The 17,616-nt window shown below is 36.7% G+C and overlaps 2 protein-coding genes across 3 annotated transcripts; one reads left to right on the top strand and one right to left on the bottom strand.

Annotated features, from left to right (window-relative positions):
* Positions 1 to 3,589: 3,589 nt before the first annotated feature.
* LOC113730093 (E3 ubiquitin-protein ligase XBAT33) lies at positions 3,590 to 8,702 on the top strand. 2 transcript variants are annotated; one of them, XM_027254552.2, is made up of 10 exons: positions 3,590 to 4,275; positions 4,456 to 4,515; positions 4,662 to 4,733; positions 4,976 to 5,160; positions 5,664 to 5,824; positions 5,928 to 5,986; positions 6,065 to 6,111; positions 6,229 to 6,372; positions 6,657 to 6,748; positions 7,644 to 8,702. In XM_027254552.2, the coding sequence occupies exons 1-10, from the start codon at positions 4,099 to 4,101 to the stop codon at positions 8,183 to 8,185; spliced, it is 1,539 nt and encodes a 512-aa protein (XP_027110353.1). In that variant the 5' UTR covers positions 3,590 to 4,098; the 3' UTR covers positions 8,186 to 8,702. The 2 variants fall into 2 exon arrangements, with proteins under 2 accessions (XP_027110353.1, XP_027110354.1); XM_027254553.2 differs by having other exon boundaries at positions 4,196 to 4,275; positions 4,616 to 4,733; positions 7,644 to 8,592.
* A 515-nt stretch (positions 8,703 to 9,217) lies between these two features.
* On the bottom strand, positions 9,218 to 10,400 carry LOC113729559 (CEN-like protein 1). Its single transcript, XM_027253838.2, has 4 exons — positions 10,176 to 10,400; positions 9,996 to 10,057; positions 9,831 to 9,871; positions 9,218 to 9,672 (listed from the first exon to the last, which is right to left on the bottom strand). The coding sequence occupies exons 1-4, from the start codon at positions 10,374 to 10,376 to the stop codon at positions 9,455 to 9,457; spliced, it is 522 nt and encodes a 173-aa protein (XP_027109639.1). The 5' UTR covers positions 10,377 to 10,400; the 3' UTR covers positions 9,218 to 9,454.
* Positions 10,401 to 17,616: the final 7,216 nt, after the last annotated feature.

Below are 17,616 nucleotides of genomic sequence, written 5' to 3'. Positions count from 1 at the left end.
GTAGGTGAGCGTTGGTTATTTTTTTTTTATTATTATTTTTGGCTGCTGTTTTGGGGTTGACAAAGCATGGGAAAGAAGGTTGGTTTTAATTCCTTTAATTCCTTCATTGATCATCTGGTTTACTTCCCGAGTCAAGATGTATTTCCCAACAAGAAAAAAGAAGAAGAAGAAGAAGATAATAATATGTTATAGTTTAGGTGTAGCTACTGCATTCTTGAAGTTGAAAGTCCTTTTCATTCCTGGATCTTTCGGTTCAATTCATTCATTCCACTCTCCAGCTTGTTGCTATTGCATCGTCTTGAACTTAAATATCAATCAGCTCACAATTGACTAATTATTGCTTTGAATAATGGAGGATCATTTGTTGAATGTCAATCGTCTCCGCTATGTCTGTATATTTTAATACAACCTGAAGAAAAGAGATCGTCATCACTCATCAGCATCAGCTCAGCTAATTCGGCTTTGGGTCACCATTTCTTGGTGACAGCATATTCCAAAGAAATATAATAAAGGAGAAATTTCATACCTGTCCGGGGCAAACTTCTTTGCGACCTGGGTAGTTGGTTTTTTTTTGACCAATCTGATGGTGCCAACCAATTGGACAAATAAGTAGAGCCATGTAATTCTATTTAGGCCTCTCCTGGCCAGCTCGGTTGGTCACGAGAGCCTCCTTAGGAACCGTTGTCCATTCTCCCCCCACCAGAGATTGAGTTCCAGTGGTTACCGGTTCGAGGAGATGGAGCCTCTTCTCTCGGGCCTCAGGGGGATTAGTCGGTTCCGGCATACCCGAAGCCCGGATACCCCCTGAGTAGCAAAAAAAAAAAAATGTAATTCTGTTTAGATTGCATTTTGATATGAAATTAATAGGTCTCATAATCTTATTCAGACCATTTTCATTGATAAAAAAGAATCACAAATTAAACTTGACAAGTAATTAGTCCGGAAATACATTTCTATCAATACTAAGAAATGACCCTCTTACCATTGCAGTTTACACGCGCACACATATAAATATATATATATATATATATATATATATATATATACACACGATTAAAAGGTTTAATATTATCATAAATATATGCAATTGAGCTTTAGCCCATAGGATAGAGAAGTGCAGTGTCCTACTTTGTCCTTTTGAGACATGAAAATTGATGAACTGTATGATTTGGTTCGGAATAGTAGTTTTTTTTTTCCCCTTTTTAGAGACATGTTTACTCAAGTTCACGTGAACGTTGAATTGTTAATGGTGTTTGTCAAGGTACCAATCAATGACAATAATGCTGTCTTAAATCTACCAAGTTCAATTATGATTTTAATTGGTTAACAGAAATGAGCATTGCTGATGACACTCTAATAATCGTTCATAGCACTTCATTATTTGTAACCTTTTTTTTCCTCGTATTTTTTCGTTAAAGCGTATGAGTATTATGATATCCAAAACATACGGTGGAATATCCCCTATTTGTAAACTCACATTTTGTTGCCAAAAAAAAAACTCACATTTGAGAAAAGCAACTCGAATGGGTTATGGGGCGTACCCTTTACCCAACCCGACGGTGGTATCCCCTCTCCATGCCCACTTCAGCCGTATTTTCACGCGCTTAAGTTCCATTTGGCTGGCAATCGTTGTCCAGGCCGCTGTCCGCTCTTCAAAAATCAGAACCGATCCCAACTAATCTATCCAACGTTAATACACTTTATAGTAGCTCAGTTAAATTAAACAAAAAGTACACAAAAATAAAACATCCCCGAGCAAAGTAACTTGGTTGGCGTCACCTTGTCATCCGCATACGCAATATATATATATAATTTTTTGGTAATGAAAGGAAATTTATATGCGCATGCATTCATAATTGAATTGAACATTTAATTTCGCAATATTAAGTTGTGTATAAAATAAATACTAATGATGCACGCCGTGAAACACACTCTACGTAGGTGATTAAAACTTTTTTAAATTAAAAAATGATGAAATTTAAGAAACGAGAAAAAGACAAATAAATTTGAACCCAGAACCTTTTAAGTCCGGGACAGACCTCAACCTGCAATGTCAGGTAATTACTTTAGACCCAAACAATCCGGAACCAAGCCAGATTGGACTCCTTTACCTTTTTTTAGCAAGAAAATGAGTAATGATTTCTCCATGTCACTGAGATTCAAGTTGATGGCAGCAATGTCAGGTAATTACTTTAGACCCAACAGTTCTGCTGCTCCCCATCACAAAACATTAATATATATATATATATATATATTAATCAATAAAAACGAAATTGCAAACACGGAAAAGGTTTGATAATTGATGAGTGTGACGATAATCAACACAATGGATACATCAAAATCCAACCATGGCTTGTAGTAATACAAAAAAGGAATAAGAAAGACAAATGCAGAGGACGCATTTGCCGTCAATCCCACATGAAAAAGCCAATCTCCCCATCAGTCCATCCATCTAAGTATATAGTATATTATATAGATTAATCTTTTTAAACTGACAGTGTATACATGTTTGCGTTTAATGAATGACAATTATGTAAAATTTAAATTTAAATTTAATATTTATATACATGTCATGAATTCAATGATGATAATGTTTACGCTGTTAGTGTATATAAAATTTACTCATATTATATTATATTAACCGGTGATAACAAGACCAACAAACCCAAAAATGGACCAAAAACATATGTACGGCAATACGGTTGGGTTTGTTTGAATAGAGTATTATTTGAAATATTATTTGGAATAATTACTGTAGTATTTTTTGTAATGTGATGTATGTGAGATAAAAAAGTGATTGGAAATATAAAAAGGTAAGTTGAAAAATATGTTTATGATGCAAGCGAAATATTATTTTAACTGATTGTATGTTACCCACTAGTCCCTAACACACAAGTCTCCTTAGACTCTCCCTCCTCGTAGATTAAGATAGAATAGGCTATACAATGTATCGTTGCTGGAAAAAAAAAAAAGAAAAAAGACTTCTCTCATGGATGGCGGTATTTGATTGGAACGTTTTATCCAAAAAGGACAAAAAAAAAAAAAAGAAGAAGAAAAGGACCAACAATCCAAAAGACAAACGGGCGACAAGTGCAGGCCCGAGCTCAAGGAAGAAAACACAAACCAAATCAAATCAAATGCATCACTTTATAAGAAAACGAAGGTAAGATATGGATTGTCATTTTCTCGGGAATTTTTAAAATATTTTTCGTGAATATATTTTTTAATTTTATATAAATTAAATCATTGTTATAATATATATATTTATAAAAATTTCTAAATTTAACAATTTAACGAGACCATAGCCTTCGATTGCGAGAGGCTTTTTGGCTTTTGATTCCCCCGGTAAAAGAATTACCTATTTGCTTCTCTTTCATTTTATTACCTATATATATAATTACGAGTATATAATAGTCTTCATGTTTTTCCCCTTTCTTCGTTCCTAATATAAAAAAGCCAATAAGAAAAGAAAAAGTTAAAGTTTGCCTTGAAAATTGGCATCACATTTCAACAGTCAGCAAAGAGTCCCCCCACATCTTTCTCCTCTTTCTTCTCTCTTTGTTTTCTCAAAGCAAAACAGTTTCGCTGTCATAATTATAGACTGGTGCTTCAACTTCAATATAGTCGACATTGGGGGTATAAAGTGTTCCACACTCCAACCCTCTAATTCCAAACTTACAAATCCAGGAAGAAGAAGAAAAAATAAATAAAAAAAAAAAGATCCCCACTGGAAAATTTCCCCCCATATCCCACTCCCGTGGCCTAAAATCCACAACCCATCTAAAAAGAAAAGGAAAAAAAATTTTCTTCCACATCATCTCCCTTGCAGGGGAATAAATAAATAAATAAAGGAACAAAGAAAACCCCTCTTCGTCCCTTTGTATCTGTTGTTAGTCATCATCTTGCCATTTTATTCTTGCTTTTTTTGAAATTTTGTTTAACGACAGTTGACCTAATCTCTCACCATTTTTACAAGTACTGATACACATAACCCATCAACTTCCATTTTATTCTTGATAGTTATACTCCTCAAAAAGATAAAATAAAATAAAATAAAAAGAGAAGATAGCTGAAACTTTCTTTTTGGGGTGTGGTGGGATGGGGAATTCTTTTGGGTGCTCAGCCTCAGGTGAGAGGTTGGTATCGGCGGCCAGGGACGGCGATTTTGTGGAAGCAAAGATGTTGCTTGATTGCAACCCATGTCTGGCCAAGTATTCAACTTTTGGTGGGCTTAATTCTCCTCTTCACTTTGCTGCCGCTAAAGGCCACAACGAGGTTCGTTTCTAATTAGCTGCAATTTGATTTTATAAGCCTTTTTTTTGCATTTTTATTGAAAATCCATTAACCATTTTAACGAGTGGTCTAGTTAATCATGTGCATTTTGGTAAAAAAAAAAAAAAAAAATTTGGCGCATTTTGCGTTGGCCTCTTTGATCTTCGTTTTGGGAATTTTCAGATTGTTGCATTGTTGCTTGAAAACGGAGCTGATGCGAATTCGAGAAATTATTGCGGTCAGGTATTAAATCTTGACTAATTTTGCTGCTTCTTTTTGTTTCCCAATTGACACTTTTTAGTTGATTGCTGCTATAGCTATTTTTTTTTTCCAATATTATCAGATAAATTGGCGGATCTGTTAAATTTCTTCTGGTTATTTTGCTTTAGACGGCATTGATGCAGGCGTGTCGGTATGGCCATTGGGAAGTTGTTCAAACTCTTCTTCTCTTTAGATGCAATGTGAGTTTTCATTTTTGCTGAATAATTTCTCCATCACACCCTCTTCCTGGCCCCCCTTTTCCAAACATGCACTTAAGAAAATTTGAGAAATAACTGATGAATCTCCTTAGACTGAGCTTTGCCAGGTGGAATTAGGTTGGGGGTGTGGTTGGCTTCAAAAATATTTACATTTGCATCTTGAGAATTTTTACCTGAACTTTTATCTAAACTCCACTAAATTATGTGCTTCATTTTTTTTTTAGGTCACAAGAGCAGACTATCTTAGTGGGAGGACAGCTCTTCATTTTGCGGCAGTGAATGGGCATGTAAGATGTATGAGACTTGTTGTGGCTGATTTTGTACCAAGTGCTCCTTTTGAATCTATGGAAACTCAAAAAATTGGTGATACAAACGATGTTTCAATTGTAAAAAGCAAGCACGAACAAAGGTGCGTCTCCTTAACGTTCTCCTTTTGTCTTCTTTTTCTTCTTCTTCTTCTTCTTATTACTATAAGGACATCATCAGTCTTCTTCTTTGTATCTTAAGATTAATGGGACCGATCAAGCTACAACTGTTCTTCTCCATTCTTGAACCGAAGAAATTTCTGAGTTGTGGGATTATGATGGTTTCTTGCTAATATGTGTGTAACAACTTGGGATGAAAGGGAGTTCTTGAAGAAGAAATACATAAAAAGAGCGGGGTTCTTGGACTTTTATTTTCTATTCTTCTTTTTTATGCTTATGAGAAGGTGCACTGTCAAAATTATGTTGGTATATGTTCAAAATATTGATCATGGAGCCCTTAGAGAAGGAAACAGAACTAACTGGGCTCTGCAAATAGTATTCTTCAAAGAATGTACTGAATGTACCAATTCATGTTAGTAGGAGCTCCACACAACAAACTGTGGTTGTTCTGGTTTATTTATTTATTTATTTGTTTTTTTTTTGATAGTGCACTGTCGAAGTTTGTAAATAAAGCTGCTGATGGTGGAATTACTGCACTCCATATGGCTGCGTTGAATGGATATTTTGATTGTGTACAGCTGCTTCTTGATCTTCATGCCAGTGTCTCAGCTGTGACGTTTCATTATGGAACTTCAATGGATTTAATAGGTAGTTTGCTCCCTATAATGTTAGGGATGTATCTTATTGTCAGCCACATTGTGATTCTTACTAGTGGTTGGTGTTTATGTATTGCCAAACATTTGATTTGTAGGAGCTGGAAGCACTCCTCTGCATTATGCTGCTTGTGGGGGGAATTTAAAGTGTTGTCAGGTGATGATTAGTTCTTCCTTGACCATCTCTATTTTGTGGTGCTCTAGTTATATTTAGATCGGTTTTCTTTTTCTGCAGATCCTCCTTGCAAAGGGTGCCAATAGGATGACATTAAATTGCAATGGGTAATTTATTGAGTATTATTATTCTTACTTTAGATCATCGAGCATTTTATAGTAATTATTCCCCATCTTTTGCATTTCTTTTGTTGCCCTGCTTGATGTATACATGATTTCTTTCAGCTGGCTCCCTCTTGATGTTGCCAGAATGTGGGGTCGTCACTGGCTTGAACCACTTTTGACTCCAAATTCAAATTCAATAATCCCAGTTTTCCCCTTTTCTCATTATTTATCACTTCCTCTGATGAGCGTGCTCAACATAGCAAGGTAATTACTGAAATTTGCACTTTTTTCTTGTGAGGTACTGCAAAATCAGTTTACTGGTCACTGGTCTTATTGCAAGGTGGTAAATTTTAATTTTGGTTCTCTAATATATGTGTGGCAATACCTTTCTATTGTATATGTTTTCCTCTACAAGTTCAAGCATTTTACTATTTCAGAGCATGCTTGAAAAGTTAATTGATCTGTGTGATAAATGATGAGAATGGTTTTGAGTTCTTAGAAAGAACTTTAAGTAATTCAATTAGCTTGATTATTTGCCAAATTTGCAGAGAGTGTGGGATGCAGATGTCAGCAACCCCTTCTGATGATGGCGATACGTGTGCCGTTTGCCTTGAAAGAGCATGTTCATTAGCTGCTGAAGGTCTTTTCTCTCTCTTTTGATTTCCCTTTCACTTACATTATAGAAGGCGTGCTGTTTGATTTGTTCTAGTTTTAGCTAATGGATAGCCTACCTAACCTATAGAGATAACTCCTGTCCCGTCAACTCTAAAGGATGAGATTTTTAAAAAAAAATTTTAAGCAGGGGAAGAGTGGGATTTAAGAAGCAGGAAGAGGGGTGGGGGATTAGAAGTCAAGAGCTCTAATTTCTAAGAGTCGATTCCCCATAACTAAAAGTCAAATAGTTCCTGTTTCCACAATTATTTGAAAGATGAGAGTGCACATCCTACCTTTGGGTCTTCACCTCTGCTTTTGTATTGATCGTTGCTCACGTTTATGCCAAAATGATAAAAATTTTCCCAGAGATTTTTGAAGTTTTTCTGAGCATTGATTTCTGTCATTCTTCTTGTGTTCCGAAAATCTATTATTCTTGTACCATTTCCAGGGATAAATTTGCTAAAGCTTGCACGTGAAATTAGGAAAACCTTCTCATCATTGCCCTTTGTCCGTCTTTGTGCAATATCATGTTTGCAATTGTCTTTAGAAGTAGGTCCTACACTGATGTTGGAATCTTTCCTTTTCTAACTGCAATTCATGCCTCAATTTGCAACACTTTGACATTTCTAGCTATATGTAGGAAAGCAGCTCTATGTTTGTGTGATTATAGACATTTTAGCAGTAAGAAGGATCGGGGCGCTACTCTGAAGCAATATATGTGTTATACACAAAAAAGTAGTTGTGATATATATGCACTACATTGGAGTTTTTTGGGTTACTTGTATTTTATGCATGCTACTCGTGTGTAGAGGGAGAACATTTTTTTTTTCCTGGTCATGATCAATTAATTCTGGACCTGGCCTCTGGTGTGTACTTTTTAGGCTGTGGGCATGAACTTTGTGTTAGATGTGCACTCTATCTTTGCTCGACAAGCAACATTCCTTCCGAATTGCTGGGTCCACCTGGTTCTATTCCTTGCCCGCTTTGCAGACATGGTATTGTCTCTTTCAGTAGACTGCCTGGTACCCCTGCAAAGGAAAGTAAATTGCATCTATCTCTGGGCTTATGTACGCCTTGCATGCTACATCCACGAGAACAGGAGCAGTCAACACCTTCTGGGTCACAGGATATCAGAAAGAACCGTGTAGTTGCTGTTTCATCAGATCTTTTCTGTCCTGTCACTTGTAGTCCATTTCCTTCAGTTGCTATTCCTTTGTGTACATGCAATGATGGGCCTTGCCCTAATTTTGAAGCTGGAGAAAATCAAACGCAAGGAGATTCTCCTACTCCCTCACAATCCGCATCAGTTGATTCAGACAAATTGGAGGCTGTGAGATTGGGAAAGGCAACCTGTTCAAGCATGTTTTGGGGCAGAAGGAGCTGCAGCAGGGAGCATCGATGTAATGCAGAAATTAACGCTTGACTGGTTGATGACACCTGCCTTCTTCTCTGGCAATAAAATTTTGATTGTAGGATAGCGGTTCATCGTGGCAGCAAGGATGGATGTCGTCAAATCTCAAAACACTGATTCTTCTAAAATGTGTGGTTGTGGCCTCTATACCTTGTCAAGTTCGAGCTAGTCAGTCTGGCTTCATAATTTGTTATTGCCGTGGTTGTAAATGTAGATCCTTGGTTTTTTTTTTTTTTTTTTTTTTTTTAGGGGAGGGGTTGCCCCAAGTTTCCTGATTGAAGCATTGGAAAAAATGCGAGAGCCAGCAAAGATGTACCCATGTATTTTGGGAATTATGTGAAGGATGGTACTTCAGAAAATGTGTAAACTACAACAGAGAAGATTGGGAGTTTATATGTATCGTCAGAGATTGCCAGTCATCTTGGTTATAAACGTGCTTTCATCAACTGTATTGAACTAGTCTGCCCTGTTGGCCAAGTTAATAAGTATCTTCTGCTTGTGCTGTTGAAGTTGGCAGAGTTGTTCACCATGGATCTTCGGTCTTAGCAGCGGAGAATTGTCGATCAAGGGATTTCTGGCAATAGTATACATATATATATATAAAAATAGAAAGCCTGCTGTAACCTTTTAACAAATAATGCTCTTAGGTAGCAAGCTCCAAATGGGAGGAACAAGTTCTTGCAGATAACATTAGGTGAAAACATTCCAAATTAATGACCAGATGGGAACGTACGCTGCCAATGAAATATATACCAGATGCAGTTTCCTACAGTGACGCTTAGATTGAGCTCGTCTTTTTCGTTAATGCGTTGAACAAAGATTTGGTACGTAGGGGACCACATTGCAATTTTTTTTTTTTTTTTTTTTGGAGGAACCACAATACTGCAACTCCAATTAAGTTGCAGAGATCCCGATGATCATCCCAATGGTGATGGTAGTCTTTTCCCACATGTAAATAGCATATCAATAGTTGTGCATTAATAAGGGGAAGGGAGTTCAGTTGAATGATGGTAATAACAAAGCGCTAAAGGTGAGGATGACTTTTGTTAATTGGTACTATTACTGTAGTAGAAACGTGTAGAAAATCTGACACGCAAATTCTTCTTCAACAATAAGTACTCCCAGTGATACTTCCCCAGTGAGTGGAAAGGTTTATGTATATATATTATATATGTAGCATAGGAGCATGGCCGATGGAATAACATAAGATAATTTGCCCGCTGACTCTGAGGGAGAGGGGGGGGGGGGGGGACCTTCAAATGAAGCTCTGCTGCTCTCATCTCATCTTCTTCTTGCTGCTGTTTCTCTTTGGGCGTTGAAGTAGAGAGCAGCCACGGGTGATCCCAACCCATTCTCTTCAGCGAAGCTTCTGGTATTGAATTGGTCTCTAGTAGCTGGTGGCTTCACCGCCTGGCGTGCCTTCTGCTTGTACAGGATAAACACATAGCGATGGATGCCGATGACTGGCTTAGGGGTCTCGTAGCTCGCGATTTCTCTTCCTGTTGTAGTTGTTGTTGTTGGATCAAAATCATGCCAAGTTAAACTAGTTTAACTACCTACCTATAACCAACCTCTCCCTCCTCTCATTGAGCCATCAGTACGAATAAAAGAGCCAAAATACTGATCTGCGCAAAATGTTTTGGTTTGAAAAACTTACCAAAAGAGGTGTCAGTGGTTCCAGGAATGTCGGTAACAATCCTACAAAATAAGAGATGGATGCATGTAAAGCACTACACATAAAATAAGGAAGTTATATATATTGTTCGAAACGAAGAGAGAGAGAGAGAAAAAAAAAGAACTGTGAAATAAAAACGTTACTAACCAATGAAGATGTTCCCTCAAATATGGATCACTAGGGCCAGGAACATCGGGGTCGGTCATGATCTTTAAGAAATGCACAAAAGAGGCAAGAAAGATCAGAAGCAAATAAGAGAGCACAATGCAGCTAGCTAGGACACATACGTAAGGAAAATGGGGGGGCATAAGAAGGACATATACGTACGAGGGTAAAAGCATCACGCATGTCTTGGCCACCAACCTCCACCCGAGGTTTAGCAACAATGACAGCAGGCATGAGCTCGTGCCCGTTGCACACTTGCTTGTTCCCATTGTAAGTAATGTTCATTTTCACGCTTGGAGTGAAGTTATCTACCACCTCTCCTATAACTCTCCCCACAGCAAGTGGTTCCAGGAGCCTCGACATGTCGAAGCTAGACAGACTATATAAGGTATGTCGATCGCGAGTCTTTACCATGATCCTGTGGCCTTTTATAGATGAATGACGCACTTGAATGTGGAGGGCTTGGCTTACAAGTTTTCAAGATTCCGGCACATTTTAGCATTCCATGAATAGTTGTGCAAATCCTATATATAGCAAAAAGAAAAAAGGGATTGAGTTTTTATATACGGCTCAAAATGAAACAACTTTCGAATTCAGACAAAATCTTGTTTAAAATGGAAAGCCGAGTACCGCCTACAATTAATTTTGTTGCTTCAACAGTTCCCCGGTTCCACTCAGAGTTTGAACTCCTTTTTATTATTGTCATTGATAGATGCTGCATCATTGATAAAATGGTCGGGGCCTCCTGCAGAGAATCTATGATGGCTTCAGCTTAATGGCTCAATTGGAATGAAGAATACTTGCTTTTTTTTTTTTCTGATTTTAATACAATATCATGGACAAAGGGGAATTAGGCTTTTGTGGTGCTTCTCTCAATACACCTGACCGGAAAACCCAAAAAAATATCTTATCAACAACTTCGGAAGGTGCACTTAACTCTTCATTCGATTAAGACAGGCCGAAGAGAGCAACTACACTGAGGCATTCCCTTGGAATTCTAGATTTTATTAGCATTAACATCTAATAATGTGCTAATCATCATCATGACTAGGTGATCCAATTCCTGTTAGCTTCATGAGATTCTTTGTTATAACCAATAAACTCATGATACTTAGGTTGTTGCCAAGTCAAACCAAGGAAATCGCGTGCCACCGTACAATAAAAAATCTATGCTCCACAACTCGAGTGCATCGCTTTGAGGGAAGCCATTCCTCTTTCAGACAATATGTATTCACGTACACATCGCAGATGGTTTTAAAGATCATCAAGAATCTTCCGTCATTGTATAGTAGGAGTACTTGTTTGCTTGGAATTGTTGTTTTGTAAGTCAAATTTGGATAACTATTTAAACTAGCTCTCAGAACCCCAAGGATATATATTTCTGCGCACTTGCATGCTTTAAATTCACTCGTAACTATTTGGTGATGACCAGAAAAATTTTGTTTAATGCTTATATCTTCAACCATCACACTAGTTTCAGGTGTAAATGTATAATTTTATAGTAGTAGTAACGTATTTTGTAATTTATGTGCGACTCTTTCTTTGTATTTTGGTGGAAAGAATATTGTAGTGAAAATAAATCGTACTTGAAACAGGTGGTTAGCGTATTGCTAATATTAATAAAAGATCACAAATTAGACTTGTTCATGTAACGCCTTGAAAAGTTTTGAGCAAGCCTTCAACTCCGAATAAGAGTCAAACTCTACGAGCGCCCCTATATATGCAGATTCAGATTAACAAATTTTTGTTCCTTTCCTCGAGAGCGGAGGCGCGGTTGTAGCTTCCTACCACCGCCCGGCACCCGACCGTTCTTTATGTAACATTGAACGAACATTACTTGTCATTTGCGAGTGCCTGAATTCTACCTTTGTTCAAGATCGATGCAGGGCCATTTTTAGTTTTTTACGCGTTTACTACTTTACATAATACTAGTTGAGAAATCAGGGTCCAAGTGTAAATTCCATGGGTATATGTGTTGTCTACAAATCACATCGTATATTCAATCAACAACCACGACAAAGCTTGCAAATCGTTTTCCTGGGAATTTTCACGACAGAGAAAGCACCCGGTGCCCATTATACAATGAGTCGCATATGCAGCATTAGCGATTGCCATGTGTCGTTGCGCACTAGAAAGGAATCCAAATTGCGGAGGTTTTATGCGAATCGCTGGCGGCCAACGAGGCTGAGCAAGAAGCTGTTATGTTGTTCTTCTTCTTCACCGGCTTGGTGGACATGTTTGGATCGGAGATTATTTGAAATAATTTTTTTTTAAAAATATTGATATATATGAAATAAAAAAATGATTGAAAAATATATTAATGATACAAGTAAATCATTAATTAATGTGTGTAAATAAGATGCAAGCAATCCCGGAGACTGCCTGCGTGTCGAAACAATGAATAGACACGTAAACTGCTGTCAAATCTGGCTACGACTTTAGTCGTGTAGAAGCACTTCCAACGCGCCTGACTTTGAAGTGGGGCGCCCGATTAGAATAGAAGCTCTTCGTCTCTAGTGTTAATCACAGCCCGCACATCCTCACTAGTGTTACTACGATGCTTATTTACAATTCATTCGTTCCTATAAAATTAAAAAGATTATACGAGTAAATTAACCATTGTAGATTAAATTATACGTATAAAGGAAAGTTCAAATCAATTACAATTAAATTAGGTACTACAAACAATTAAACAAAAAATTAACTATTTTCTATGTTACACATGCTAGATACTATTTCATACGCAGAGATATCTCAATTATTGTAGACAATTGTGAATTGATGAGTTGTAATATGTTAAATTTCAAATGAAATTTTATGGCATTATTTGATCATATTTTACGCTTTGCTAAAATCAGCCCTTAAATTGAGCTGATTCACTGCAACCCTTTCCTATTTTCAATAGTTTAACTTTGTGTTAAAAATACTTTCTCTCCTAACATTTATTTTTTGTTGCACTTTCCCTTTTTGACTAATGGCCTACACGGACAATTTATCAAAAAAGACATTAATGACCTCAAAATAACAATCAATAGAAACAACACTCAAAAAGAAGATCCTTTTTTTTTTTTTTTTGTGGGATTCAGAAGAATGTTCTTAAAAATGGGATCCAACCACTTAAGAAAATCACATGCTTGGTGTCCAATTAATGGGTCTTTCTATCATTTTTTTTTTTCAAACAGTGGGAAGAAAAACACACACATTAATGGGTCTTTCTATCATGCTTTGTGCATTTTTGGCCCACAAACTCAATTGCATTAACAATTTACCTTACGTGTCGACTTCTTATGTCAGAAGACTTCCTACATCTACTATATTGGATAATTTAAGAAACTTCCCCTAAAGTTTCTGATTATTTCAGGAAGCTCCTCTCTAGTTTAAAAAATTATACTTGCCTCTCCTATAATTAGCATTTCAGTAACAATATAGATCTAATATGTTAAATTTGTCTTCAAAAATTCTAAAATACCTCTTCATTACTTAAAAAGGTGAAAAACTCACTAATAAACTTCTTCTACGTTGTAACTATTGTAAACAACATAACCATCATTCTAACGAACTCAATAAATCAATTTAACTTAATATCTATATTCTCACAAATTTGACAGTTTACTGCTGTCGCCCCAGAGTTCCCTATGCAAATCAACTATGACAATTAAAGTTTGCATTCAACCTAACCTTTATCCCATTTTTTCTACTTAAATTCAGTGTTTGAATTGACCAATGTCGCTTTTCAAATTCAATCTAAATGGCCGCAATATTGTTGATGCTAAAATAATCTCACCCACTAAGAATACCAACGTGAAGCAACCAAAAACAACACTAGAAACCACTTCTCATGTCTCTAGGCAAATCTAATTGCAATTTTTATATTCCAAAATTCTTTTTTATCCAACTGGTATAATAACGTAACCTTTCTCAATTTATGTTCCCTTTTTAGCTATCACTTTTGTTTTCTCATATGTACTATGTATTACCGCCATCTTTTTCATCTTCATTTAGTATGACAACAAATATAATTCGGCAACTTGTCATTTGGCAATTTCAATTCAATAATACTTACAAAAAAAGGAAAACAGAAAAAAGGAGAGAGGATCTATTTCCATAATAATGAGGATTCGAGATATATTAAATAATTATGTAGATGGCAATTGTAAAAAAATAATGGATTATGAGATGTAGGAAGAAAATGGTAGGAGAGGTAGTCGAAATGAAAGAATAAGAGTTTATTTTATGTGGTAGCTGTTGTTTTAGAATGAAAAACTAATTATAGTTGTAGGTTTTTTTTCGTAGCAATTATTTTTAAATGAAGGATATTATAGTTAGTTTACTACATGAAGGGAGGTTAATGTAATTATTCAAACCTAAAAGGAGGTGAGTGACATTGTTAGAAATCTCAGGGAGGTTTTTGAAATTATCCCCTACTATATATAGGTGCTGTCGGACGATACCTACAAACGAATCCGTTCTTCGCCAATTGCATTTAGCTGTAAGTACAGTAGTCTACAGCAGAAGTGGCCGATGGGTCCCCGCCCCATCTCCATGGTCCATATGCGACGGTGTCTGATTCAACCAACCTGCGTCTCAGGTTCCCTGTTATCCAATTCTTTTCAGTGTTCTAGAAAGAAAAAGATAACAAGAACGTTCAATTAATTTAATAGAACATTTTTTTGTCTTCAAAATGTGCCGTATTTAAGCACAGAAACATGAATAGCACAAACTTCTCTTTTTTTCTTTTCTTTTGTTTCCAATTTGCACGTCGTTTAAGTTGGAGATTGGAATCGCGTGCAAAGCTGTCTCCAAATTCTTTGTCAAGCACTAAGCAGTCAGTCCTAATCACGTGTGTTGACTCGCGTTGGGCATTGACACGTTTCACCACTCAACTCGTTTTACTGTTGAGTCAAATGGATCATGTGTCCTCTTCCTAGACGTTCGACAGCCAGCAACTATGCATCGAGCACCAAATAGCTGTACAGAAGTGTGATTTTCAAAATGCATCTCCGAAATTCTCTTCCTCGGTCGAAGGTAGTTACTATTTGCAACCTTTACTTGTATCTCGCAATGCTTGTACTTATATTATTCTCCCGTACAACTGTCAGTAAAAAAGGGCGGACATGAGTTCAATTCATTTGCTGGTGAGTGATGACACGTAAAGGTCTAGTTTGTCAGCTCAGGAGAGAGAAAAAGGAATTGAGTGAAATTTTTAGTGGAATGAAATAGTAGTTTGCCCAAATATCAAAAGTCCTTTGGGCTTGTAAAAAAAAAAAAAAAAAAATAGTAGTTTGCCGGGGTCGACTTGGCTGGTGCTGGGGTTGATTCATTAGGTCCTGGCATTGTGTGATCGCGTTTCGATCCTTTCTACCGTCTTGCGTATTTTGGAGACGGGTGCACAGGCACAGAAAAATTAGTTCAAAAAAATACTTTATGTGATGACCAAAAAAAAAATAGGAGTAGTTATTCATTGCTTGAAATCGAGCCACATATGGAAAGAAAAGATTCTGTAACAGGTTATCTCACGTAAGAGCCATTTTTGTTTGGGATCCATCTCACCCTTTCAAGAGCAAAGTTGATACTACTACTATTTTGAAAAAGTCCGATCAAACCGTTTTCCTTCCTTCGCTTTCTTCTCGCTCTTGGGAAGAAAAGTTTCAAGCTTCGGACAGACCTTAAACCCCTTCTATTCCTCCTTTTTCTTTCTTGCTTTGTGTCCCAAACAAAAAGGAAGGATCCAACTTGCTTTCATGATCCATTTTATTTTCTCTCCAAATTCCCCCCCCCCCCCCCCCCCCTAAATAGATTAAAGAGCTGTCTACTGAATTCATGTTTCAAATTACCCCTCTTCAAGTTTTTCATTATTACAAGGATGCTCTGTTCTTTTCATTCTTATCGTTTTTGTATAAATTTCGACCTTTTTTTCTTTTTTTGGCTACAATTGTTCATTTGCAGCTATACAATTTCCGACATCAAGGAGTGGGTGATAATGTGCCTTGGGCCGATGACATCACCGTCTCCACTGCCCAAATGGTAAGTCTTGGGTCATTGGGCACTGGATGCACTATGAACAAGAATGTACTGGACTTAGTCCGTCGAGGGATGTGAGTTGCTATGTTTTCTGGACTGGGCCTCACTCGAATTGGAACAAAAGTGTTTCAGTGGCTGGACCCTCTCTGTGGGCCTTAAATGCTAAGGCCCTCAAACAGATAAAGTTTTTTTTTTTATTTTTTTATTTATGGTTCCTGTTAGACCATACAGCTGGAAATAGTCCATCCTCCACAATCGGGCACAAGTAACAATCCAGTTGCCGCCCAAAGATTTAGCTCAAGACGAGGAGGCGCTCGTTGTGGGAAATTGTGCTTCTAATATCATATACACGTATCTAAGGTCCTGTTTGATAATTTAATTCAATATTTAAATTTAATGAATTCAAATTTTAACAGGTTTAAATGCGTTTGATAAAAAAAAATTGTGTATTTGAATTAATTAAATGGTACTGAATTTTCTAGACAAAATTTGCTCTAAAAAAGAAGTTCTAAATTATTCACTTATTATTTAATGTGATATATACTCAAATATATTAATAATTCAATAACTTAAATAAATTCAATATATATTTAATGTATATTTAAATTGAACATCTGAATTAATTAAATGATATATATTTAATGTATCATTTAATAGTTATTTATCACTTAATGTGATATATACTCAAATGTATCAACAATTCAATAACTTAAATGAATTCAAATTTCAAAGTTAGATTTCAAATCCCAATTTGATCATATGCATCCTTCTAAGAGGTTTATGTTAAGAAATTATATGCATATATAGGATCAAGAAAAGTAGGTGTAGTAGTAAAGGCAAGCTTGGGTCTCTGCTGGGATGGGAGCACTCCTCTCATCGATCACCACCAATTAGTCATCATTATTGCCACTTTGCCTTCATTCCTAAACAGGAACGGTATTAAGATGACATAACGAAAGCAAAGCATCAGCTCATGAGAAACAAGAAACCAGCGCGGTGGTGGGGTGGGTTCTGTGTAGTGTAGTAAGTGCGGGCACTGCTAACAACTCAATAGGGTTAAAAGTAGCAATTGCTTCCCTTGGTTATGCAGAGTCATATTCACAACTCACAATCCTTCTACGTACATTTTCTGTTTTCAGTAAAATGTATTGAAGTAAATTTCTCCAAGAAATTAAACACCATGCTGTTTCTGTAAAATTTGCCACATTCTAGCACTGTTTCGTCCAAGGCTGGAATCAGCTCACTGACGGACCAAATTAAGTACCAAAAAAAACCCAAGTGTGGTAATCACTCCAAACCCCATTTCATTTAATTATTACAGGGCAAGATACAATAGGGGACATCATGGACAAACAGCTATCGTCTCTCCACAGCTGTTACACTGCCACTTAATTGACAAGCGAAGTTTTACTGAGACATTGATACACTAAAATTGATGGAGTACTGTATTTCTGATTGTGATGTGGGCTGCTAATTACAACAAATGGCGAGTATTACAGGAGGATTGTTGACTTGGATACTAATGCATTGCTTGGATACAATACTATTAGCCCTCTGAACATACAGAATTCGTTCAATTTCT

Source organism: Coffea arabica, chromosome 2e (genome assembly GCF_036785885.1).
Source record: "Coffea arabica cultivar ET-39 chromosome 2e, Coffea Arabica ET-39 HiFi, whole genome shotgun sequence".
In the NCBI taxonomy this organism is placed as follows: Eukaryota; Viridiplantae; Streptophyta; class Magnoliopsida; order Gentianales; family Rubiaceae; genus Coffea; species Coffea arabica.
The sequence above is the reverse complement of the archived record's forward strand: the minus strand, read 5'-3'. Positions and strand labels throughout refer to the sequence as shown.